Source organism: Adiantum capillus-veneris, chromosome 27, assembly GCF_014529385.1.
Source record: "Adiantum capillus-veneris isolate H3 chromosome 27, ASM1452938v2, whole genome shotgun sequence".
NCBI lineage: Eukaryota > Viridiplantae > Streptophyta > Polypodiopsida > Polypodiales > Pteridaceae > Adiantum > Adiantum capillus-veneris.
This window is the reverse complement of record NC_140957.1, coordinates 96,809,252-96,819,883: the sequence shown is the minus strand read 5'-3', so window position 1 is coordinate 96,819,883 and position 10,632 is coordinate 96,809,252. Positions and strand designations below refer to the sequence as shown.

The 10,632-nt window shown below is 43.6% G+C and overlaps 1 protein-coding gene across 1 annotated transcript; it reads left to right on the top strand.

The window, feature by feature from the left end:
* The first annotated feature begins 1,425 nt into the window (after positions 1-1,425).
* Positions 1,426-4,596, top strand: LOC147422434 (pentatricopeptide repeat-containing protein At2g13600-like). Its single transcript, XM_086503120.1, has one exon. The coding sequence runs from the start codon at positions 1,518-1,520 to the stop codon at positions 3,429-3,431; it is 1,914 nt and encodes a 637-aa protein (XP_086359246.1). The 5' UTR covers positions 1,426-1,517; the 3' UTR covers positions 3,432-4,596.
* Positions 4,597-10,632: the final 6,036 nt, after the last annotated feature.

Genomic DNA, 10,632 nt, shown 5'->3' with positions numbered 1-10,632 from the left:
CTTGATTTACAATCGCACCATTGGACAAAGGGAGCCAGGGTGATGAGATGGGATCTTCCACGATAGACTTTTAAGAGCAATTGAACTACAAAACTAGTAATTAAAGAACCCTCGGGATTCCATTGAGTTGTGTGAGGGAGTATAAGGCCAGATTAAATGTGGTACCCGTTCTGTCAAGGTCGGGAGTCGGGGGGCAGTCAATCTACGCCCTCCATCTATTGCACATTCTTCTGCGGAATGTGGTGCTGCAGGGCTTGGATGCACGCCATGTCAGCAGACGGAATTTACCCAGCCGTCGAACAACGAGGGACCTCCAACTCAACAGGCGGAATGTGTTGAGCTGCTGCCACATCAGCGCTAGGAATTTGAAAATGTCGCTAAACTGTCTGGCCAATCGCGTGCGCCGTTACCTGCTCTCAGTCCGCTCAGGCTTCACTGCAGGCCCCCCTCCTCCCGACTCTCGACGGCCGGGAAAGGACTCTTAGTGTCCTTTCCCCTGAAAGAGATGCAAGTAATTTAAAAGCTTTGATGACAGCATCATTGAGTTGTACTATCCCTTCGATCGATTTGCTCAAGGTAAGGGCAACTAATTGGGTGAAATATCTCAATTGAATATGGTCTCTGAATTTTGTGTTAAGCATGAACGGAGGCAAAAAAACATAAGAGTCACATAAAACACAAAGAAGATAAAACAATCACCATTCACGAGCTCTCTTTCAAGGACATCGAAAAGGACAACAAAAACAATAAAATATAGTGGGAAAAAAGCTATGGAAAACCTCAGTATGAGCATGGGGCCTAGTGTAGCCACTAAGACCAAGTGGGAAAAATGGGGAAACAAGCCCGGGAAAAGACTCAGAAGGTCCTTCAGTTGGCTGATGGTGAGCTTAAGAACCCTTTTCTTGAAACCATTGCCATCACGGCGGTGTTCGAGAAAAATGTGTCTCAACTTAATATCGTGCCGTTTTCAATTTCAAAAATGCCGGTTGAGGGCACGAGAAAAAGGAGAAATGTCGTCCTAGAATAGACAAAAATAGTGTAAAAATCTTAAAAAAAAAGCTTAATTTTTTGAAATTTCCTTTTAAAATAAACAAGAAAAAGGAATTTTGTATGTTTGGAAAAATGATTTTTCCCGAACACTGCATCACGGTATCACCAATGTTCGGGAAAAGTGTGCCTCAGCTTAGCCTTGCGTCGGTTGCAAAATCAAAGTAGCCGGTTAAGGGGAGGGCACGAAGGAAAAAATTCCGCTTGAAATACATGAAAATAGTGTAATTTTGCAAAAATACTGGCTAGTACTGTAAAATTTCCGGTTCAGATTTGTCAAGGAAGGATTTTTGTATGTTTGTGAAAATGAATTTTCCCAAACACTGGGTATCACCAATTGTGGGTTGGATACATGCACACGTTTGCCATTGTCCACTCTGGCACCGGGACGGTTGTACTAGTCTCTCTCTCTCTCTCTCTCTCTCTCTCTCTCGTGCTAGTCGAATCTCTCTCTCTCCACGCGCGCGCACATGATGGCAGGTGCTAGCTATATGGCGATCCGCATGGTGGGAGAGGACTTGGAGCGTGGGAAGAACTCTTCGTGGACAGATTTCTTCAGGGACCCCTCGCAGTGGTGGGACATTCGCAGCACCAAGCGAAGCCCCTCGCAGCCCGACTTTACTCACAAAATTACCAAGGAGCCTCTGTGGCTGAATAGCCGACATAATCCTCCTTGGGTTACAGAGGAGCTCGGCAGGCGCGGATTCATAGCACAGCACACGGATGCTCTCCCATCCTCCCTCATATGGGCATGCTGTAAGACTAAGGATCTGTCCAGAGGAACCAGGCTTCATGATGAGCTTCAGAAACGGGGGCTTTCGGAGAAGAGCTACGCTGATGCTTTAGTTACTATGTATGCCAAGTGCGGTGACCTCGAGAAAGCAGAAGCTTTGCTGGACAAGTATAACAGCAGCAGCATTATCCCATGGACTGCTCTTATAGGAAGCTATGCTCGACAAGAGAAGGGCCAGAATGCTTTGGACTGTTATGAGCGAATGCAGCGTCAGGGCATTCCTCCTAATGCAGTAACCTTCGTGTCTCTTGTGAAAGCATGTGCTGTTCTTGGGGCTGTTGACAAGGGAAAGCAAATTCATGAAGAGATTTCCAAACGAGGGTTCTTGGAGGATCATATGGTACTCGGCAATGCTCTTGTGGACATGTATGCCAAGTGTGGTGCTCTTCCTCAGGCGCACAGCGTTTTAGAGAAGCTCCCTTCTCGGGATGTCGTCTCTTGGACTGCTTTGATCTCAGGATATGCCCAAAAGGGGCAAGGCCAACAGGCTCTAGAATGTTTTGACCTAATGCAACATGAGGGCATACTTCCAAATGCAGTGACTTATGCCTCTATCTTGAAAGCATGTGGGGGAATTGGAGCCATTGAGAAGGGAAAGCAAATTCATGAAGAAATTTCGAAGCAAGGTTTGTTAGAGCATGAAATCGTGATGAGTAATGCACTTGTGGACATGTATGTTAAGTGTGGTGCTCTTCCTCAAGCGCAAAGCGTTTTAGAGGAGCTCCCTTCTCCCGATGTTGTCACTTGGAATACAATGATTACAGGATATGTTCAGAAGGGGCAAGGCCAGCAGGCTCTAGAATGTTTTGAACGAATGCAGCACGAGGGCATCCGACCAAGTGTAGTGACCTATTTATGCACTTTGAAGGCATGTGCTGTGGTTGGAGCTATAGACAAGGGGAAGGAAATTCATGATGAGATTTCAAAGCAGGGATTGCTAGAGAATAATGTCGTGCTGAGTACTGCTTTGCTTGACATGTATGCCAAATGTGGTGCTCTTCCTCAGGCACAAAGTGTCCTAGAGAAGCTCGCTTCTCGTAGTGTCATCTCTTGGAATGCTTTGATCACAGGATATGCTCAAAAGGGGCAAGGCCAACAGGCTTTAGAATGTTTCGAACGGATGCAACGTGAGGGCATCCTTCCGGATGAAGTGACATTCCTTTGCGTGCTGAATTTGTGTAATCATCTAGGTCTGGTGGAAAAGGGCCAAGAATTATTTGATAGTATGGAAGCCACGTATGGTTTGAAGCCTGATGTAGAGTGTTTCACCTGCATAATTGACCTTCTTGGGCGTGCGGGGCACCTAGTAAAGGCAGTTGAAGTTATCCAAGGGATGCCTTTTTCTGCTAACTCTGCCATTTGGCGTTGCCTCCTGGGTGCTTGTCGGAAATGGGTTGATGTCAACGTGGGGTCTTGGGTGTTCGAACAGGCAACAGAGCTAGATAAATGTGATGCATCGGCTTACGTTTTGATGGTAGGCATATATACAGCAGCTGGTATGCAACAGAAGGCCATAGACATTGAGGCCATGAGAATAAAGAACAAAGCATGGAAGCTACCACGGTGTAGTTCGTGGACCAATCCAGGATAACGCAGAGTTTCTAGAGATCTTAGACATCCACTTGAAGCGAGATGATATTGCTCAAAAATGGTCATAAGAAAGGTAGTTTCACGTTATATTTGGGTTCACAGCAGCACAATTGCTGCTTGCATGTGCACTCATCAATGCACCTCAAGGAGACAATATTATCTTCTGAAAGTATCTTCTGAAAGATTTAAGACTTTGGAGAGACATCGTAGCGAAGGTAGTTAACCACTTTATGTCGAGGCATCGAGAAATCCTCTTGGTTTAACTTAACCCTGTACACTGTAGGATCTACCTTCCAGCCTACTTGCTGAGGGAGGACAGAGACTTCTTGGTACATGGGTTTGAAAACTTAAATAGCCAAGTAGAGAGCTGGGGCAAATACCATGGATCCACCTTTCTTGCTTCCCTCGGCAGTCTCTCCATGTCTGGTCCAGTTTTTTTTTTCTTACCTCTCTCCAGGAAAAAAACCTTGATTTTGAGGAGACTTAGAACCCTGTCGCCGTGCATATGTGAGTTCCGTCGATTGTTGCTTCTACAGACCTCTGAGAGAAGCAAGAGAGGCTCGTATAGTTTGATCCCTCTGCTGCCCCAAATACTGAGGGTAATCCTGCTGATGTCTATGATTATCTTCAGAAATGTGGTGATTGCCAGGCTGCCATATTGTAGCATGGAAAATAGGAAAGCAAATGATTAAGCTTTTTGATGTGAATATTATTGATCAGTTTGAAGATAGAAAGTGCTTTCGTAGTGGCTACTTATAATAATGTGCAGAAGGTTGTTTGGCAAGTTCATGTATGGAGAGGACTTAGTATACTTTGACAATCCCATGATTTCAGAGACTTTGAATATGCTGTTCCACAACCAGAGTGAAAAATTTGAAGAAGTGGTGTCAAATGTGAAACCAAAGCTGTTACTTGGATTATAAGTAGATGGATCTCTTTTTCTTAAATAGTGGTTGAGATCTAGAGCATTCAGTCTTGGCGTACTTCAATAGGGGCTTTTACACTGATTTAGTGCAAAAGGAGCATCTTAATGCTATCCTAATCTCTGCCAAATTTGCCCAAAGAGTCATGGTTCCTACGAGACATGGTACAATCTCATAAGTGAGCTTGCGAGTTTGCCTCTTGAATGTGACACATCTATATGGGTGCATGAGGGAGTGACATTATTGGCTATGGGTGTGTGTGTGTGTGTGTGAAGAAAAAGTAGCTGATTTCTATTACTTGATAGCCCTTCCAAACGTTCAAATGATGCTAGTTTTGAGGGCAAGTACGAAACTATTGACAAAGCAAAGTTGAATATTCAAAGGCCATGCGAAAAACTCTCTTGAAGAGAGTAAATCGTGCCTTAGCAAGTTAAGGAGAGAGAGGATGACAACCACCTTTGAAAGACGGACACTCCCACCAAAAGTTCACTCTGTTAGTGCAAACCAAAGATCAAGACCACCAAATATCCACTTGCGGTGATGTGCAGTAAGGAACTTCTACAAGAGAAGTAGCTCAATGTTTGGCAAAGCGGGCCAAATTGGTACCATCTGAAAGCAAGGGTTGTGGAGAAGGAAAAGACACGGAGAAATCAATGATGAAGATGATAGATAAGAGGCAATGATACCACAAAGAAGTCTACAGAAGGAGACAAAAAAGGATGGTGCATACAACACCATAATTGGGGTCCTCAAAAAAATAGCGACCAAGGTAGAAGACAATCCACTTGCTGAAGGTGGCTAAGTTGGAGAGGCAAATCTAAGAAGATAGTGCGGGAAACTTTGAGCTTCACCATAAGATCTTTGCCAACAGCAACCTGGTAGAGGGATAAGAGCAAGAACCTTGCCACATCACATCTAAAAACAAAACAGAAAACTCAAACTTAAAACCAAAAAACCAAGCACACGCATGCTCATTTAGATTATAAAGACACACCCAAAAGCAAGCTTGAATGGTAAAAACAACACAAGGTGGGATGACACGTGGGAGGATATCCAAAGACATTAAAGTGGATGTATACTGTGTTAAAGGGTGCCAATGCCAAAAGCCCTTGTATTTATTGCATGGGTGCAACAAAGGAGTTGAATTTTGCTAATTGGAATAAGGCCCCTAACAAACGTTCAAAAGATCCAAACTTTCAAGGAGCTACGGATATTCTCATCTCAAATGTCCATATGTGCACACTACATACAATGTGTAGCATTATTGGAAAGATTTTGCAACTTTACATAAGTTTTTCATGGAAAATGTAACTTTTATTAGCCAGGGAGGCCGCCATATAATGTCGTGAAAGGATCTTGTCATATATTGGACTTCTTGGAATGTGATGACTGAAACAAATCCCAAGAGCTCATTTGGTGGCAATAATTTTTCCAAAGAGTCTTCTATTGGTGGGATAGACCAATACTTTTTTGGGATTCCATGGGAAATTGGGTAGGGGTGCATTCAACTTTTAGTACAACCAATGTAAGGCCCTACATAATGTTGTGAAAGACTATCGATTGCATAACAAGAAATGAGAAGTTAGAAGTGTGGGAAGCCTTAGATGTAGTCTTCTTTTACTATGATAAAACTCAATGGGGAAAGAATGACCTCTCCAACTTCAAAAAAGAGCTCAACAGATTTTAGAAAGTTATGACGAGTGCTTAGAGCTTAGAGCACTTCACACAGTGCGTGGTAAGACTCGGTAACTATGATACTGCTCATTTGTTTCATCTTGATTTACCTACAAATAGAGATCCAATTTTTTGTGCAACGCATCCTCTACAATTTCTCTCCCTGGTTTATGAAGAAATATGAGAGGTGGTCAATTTGGTCATTCCAAGATATGGAGAAGCCTTATTATCAAGCAAAAGCCAAGGTTTTCAAGCACATTAAACATGGAGAAGGAGAAAAACAAGCAAATAGCTTGCTTAAAGTATCCCAATGGTTTTACAAACAAATGTGGCACAAGACAAGATCATAAGAAGCCAAGAAATTATTAGAGATTTGATATATTGCTATGGCCAAATAAAGGAGTAAGAAAAAAAGGAGGGATGGATACAATAAATCATATGCAAGTGAAAGATTTTTACAATGGCTTGCAAATAAGGAGAGACAACGGAACAAGTGGAGAACATTATGAGGATTAATTGTGGTTTCTTGAACCAACATCACACCCTCCAATATTAGCTTTACTTATTTCAATCCTTTTTCTCTACTTCAAATACTCCTACTTGTAGCCTTGCAATTGCATGTATATATCACCAGCAAAGGCAAACACATAGCATGCTGAGAAACTTATTTCTTAAGGGTTGTTGCACAAGGCAATGATAATGCTGTTAAGTTTGATGGGCCGGTCACTTTGCTGTTACAAAAAGCTGGTTAAGAAAAAGCAGGGCTAAGAAATGTGCTATTGATAAGGATTTTATTGTTGCACAAAGAAGAGCTAGCAATAAAAATGTTGCTATTTCCAATGTTCCTTCTTCAAGTACAAATCCATCTATGACAAATGCCTTCCATGATAGCAGTGCATGTGGTAAATCTGTTCAAAGAGGAACAAAAACGTTGTCAGGAGTTTTTTTGAGCAAGGGATTGCGCATATGTACATACACATGCGTGGTGCATCAAATAAAGGATTACCCAATTTCCATAGCCAGGTGGTTACGTGGGGCCCACGTGTGTACAGGTAGGACAGGGTGTACATAGTGCAGCGATTTTCACTATTATCAGTACTAGTGTGTTTTTTCTACAATAACGAGGAGTTGGTAGCGCGTAAAACTTCTCGAGGAAGCGGTCCGCGGGCCGACGACATGAGGTAAGCACCTGTGTCAGATGGCATCGATTGGCGTTAGGAGGTCGAACGGGGTCAATACTTGCACGCGGAGAAGTACGGACACGACGTGGGTGTTTTCTTGTGATGCTTATGCAGAAAGGTCATCATGAGGACCACTTTTTGGGGCCACTTCACGTGGTGGCGGGATGCATTATTTTGAAAAACTGAGTGCCAGGTGTGCGGATGATGCAAAAAAGGTGACAACTATGCACTACGAGGTCAGTTTTTGGCCTTCGGGGTTCGTTTGAGGTCATCTATAAGGCCAAGGGTGCCCAACTAATAAAGCTAAGTGTGGGAACTGAAAAAACTAAGAGAAGACCAGAAAAAACATGGAGAAGAGAGGAGGAACAGCCGCAGGTGTGTTTTTGCTCATTTTGGAGCTTATTTTGGCCGTAAACTGCTCATCCGAGGTCGGATTTGAGCACTTTGACATTGTAAACTGGGGTTTTAAGCCGTTCCGGACGCGATGGTGCTCTCCATTTTGCCAAATTCCTCACTCTTTTCCTGCTGTTTTTCTGTGTAAGTTTCTCCTATGAGCAAAGTTTCTGCTCTACTTTGTGATTGTATCTGGCTTATTTTACCCATATTGTGTGAGCTATTTGCCTCATTGGTGTTGGCCCAAGCTCAATTTTATCTAAACATAAGAAATTATCCTCTTTTGAGCTGAGTTTTTTGGGTGTGTGTGTGTGTGTGTGTGGAGTGGGCAAGTGGATAGTCTCTCTCCTCTCACTCCAGAGGTGTGTTCCCTGTCTCGGCCAGGTGTGTTGTCTAAGCTGAGTGGTGCCCCATAGTGTGTGTGTGAATCTTCCCAAGAGTGTGTATCGGGTCGTTATAGAGGCGCTGTGTGTGTTTTCATCCCGCTCACATTCTTTTCGCGCCCCCACGGAGGATCTTCTTCGAGTACCTTCTGCTTCGAGCTTCAAGATTCGAGATTTGGGGTTACAGGTTACAGGTTACAGGGACAGGTATAGGTACACGTGATTCACACAGGTACAGGTAGCTGGAGTACAGTGATATACTAGCAGTGATGTCACTTGCAGTTGTTGTGGGTATGCATCACTTGGCGCCTATTTGAGCGCATTGTCTGCTGTATTGTACGTTACTTGTGGAAACTGCCATTGTACGCATTTGTGGAGCCATGCTTGGTTGTATTTGGCAGTCCCAACCATTTCTGAGACTTGGTCTGGAAGATAGTCATTTCTGAGACTTGACTATACGCGATTTGCATTAGCCTTCGTGTGAGGGTCGATAGCGTGAGGTTTTTATTGAGCTGGGGGATTCTCAAATGTGGAGATCCTTTCGGTGATACAGGTAGCTGGAGCACCCTTTTTGTGACCTCGCCATAGGCTATGTACTAGTGAGTCCTACTTGATGCTCGGGTTCTATTGTTGACAGTTTATGCATACATATACAGTTTATATTTTGGGTTCCTACTGCTCTATTTCTGGGGAAACTCTGCCAAATTTTTTCCAAGTTATGATGGCTGGTTTTTTGGTCTTTTGAGCCATTTATGCTATTATGCTACTGAAATTTTGGCAAAAATCAGAGGTTAAGTCAGGTGTGCCTTCTTGGGAGCTTCATGGTTGGCTTTAATGGATGATCAAAATGGCCCTCAATTCACTCCATTTCATTTAACTCAAAGAATCGAGATAAATGTTCATGTGTCCAGGAAGATTTTTTTCCAGCAGCTCATAGTCTTTATGTTCGGGCCAAGAAGATTACGAGAGATCTTGGAATGTCCTTTGCCTGTTGTAATTCCGATGATCAACTATGAAAACTCATTTGATGTGCATGTGTTTGTCTTTATCTAAAGTTGAGCTCCATTGAAGTTTCTGGGGATTGGGTAGTCAAAAGTTTTGGGTTCTTGCACGTGTGTTCAAAGGGGTTCTCAAAGCATTGAAACTTCGGTAGCCATGGCTTTCTCTTATTCGGAGTTTCATGGAAGAAGTGATGAAGATGTGGAAGAATTTTTGGAAAAGATGGAGGTTGCCTGCATTAGCAACCAGATTCATGACCCTGTGCAGATGTTACGCCTTCTCCAAATTTGTTTGAAGAGTGATGCACGAGTTTGGTCTAAAGCATTTGAAGAGGATTTGCGTGTGGCTGATCCACCTGTAAGGTTGAGTTGGGACAATCTACGACATGGGTTGGAAGTGGAGTTTGTGAAGATAGAAGATCCTGACAAAGTGTGGCAAGAAGATAGGCTTTGGTGCAAAAGGAAGGTGAGCCAGTAGATGCGTACATACGTAAGTTTTCATTGGCATGGGAGCAAATGTGCAAGGCCTTAGCACCACAGGTACCCCCGCCTGACATGATGAAGAAGGACAGGTTCTTAGCTGGTCTTTGGGAGAATATATGTTGGAGAGTGGAGCTAAAGAAGCCTAGGACATATGAAGATGCACTAGACGTATCAAGGAACAAAGAGTGGAAGTTGAGGAAAATGAGCCAGTTAGGGGTGGAGTCTTTGCCCATGAGGTCTGAATTTCAGCCTATAGAGTCTTTACAAGGTCGCATGTCAGGGGTTCATCACGAACCAGTGGTTCCTATTACTACTCAGGTTATGCCAGCAGTGGTCACTACAGCAGTGCAAGATGATGGGCTAAGGCAAGACATGAGGCAAATGGTAGATTTGATGAAGAATCTCAGCCTAAACATGCTAGGTCAAGTGGGAAATAATCGAGGTCGAGGGAGGTTTGCAAATCAGCCAGGAGGTGAAGAAAGGCCTAGGAATGGTGTTGGACAAAGCAATGGTAGGTTTTGGAGGCAGACGCCCACATGTTATAATTTTGGAGAGTAGGGTCACATCAACCCGCAATGTGATAAGCCACCAAGGATGGGGGGAGACATGTATACATTGCCAAGACAGGTGCTAACTAGGTCAAATGATTATGGCATCGAAATTAAGGGAGACGAAGGAACCAGTGGAGTGACCCAGGAGGAAAAGGGAAAGACAAAAGTGCTAAGTGTAGTCACCTTGGAGAAGGCATGAAAGCTAGAGGATACATTAGTGATGCCTATTGGGAAGAGGACCACAGAGGATAAGGAAGGAAGAAGTGCCCCAGGTCCTAGTAAGAAGAAAGGAAAGAGCCATGAAGGCGAGGATGTCAAGGCCAAGAGGAAAAGGAGAGCTCGTCGAAAGTTTCATGTTTCAGATTTTCCACTAGGGGCTGGGCAATTAAGCTATGACTTGAAGGAGGATCTGACGAGCAGGAAGGCAGATGTTACTTTTGGGCAGCTTATAGAGATGGTGCCTAAGCTAAAGCGACAGTGGAAGAGGATGGTTAACCCAATGGAGAAGGAGCCAGAGAGAGGTTCAGTAAAGGTGTTGGCAATGGATGAGCTACTAGACATTTGTCCAATAATAGTAGATGTGTGGCATAAAAGGAAAAATTTGGGACAAGGTTAT

Bases quoted from the DNA above. Each gene is read 5' to 3' on its own strand.
- LOC147422434 (XM_086503120.1), top strand. From the start codon at position 1,518: ATGATGGCAGGTGCTAGCTATATGGCGATCCGCATGGTGGGAGAGGAC.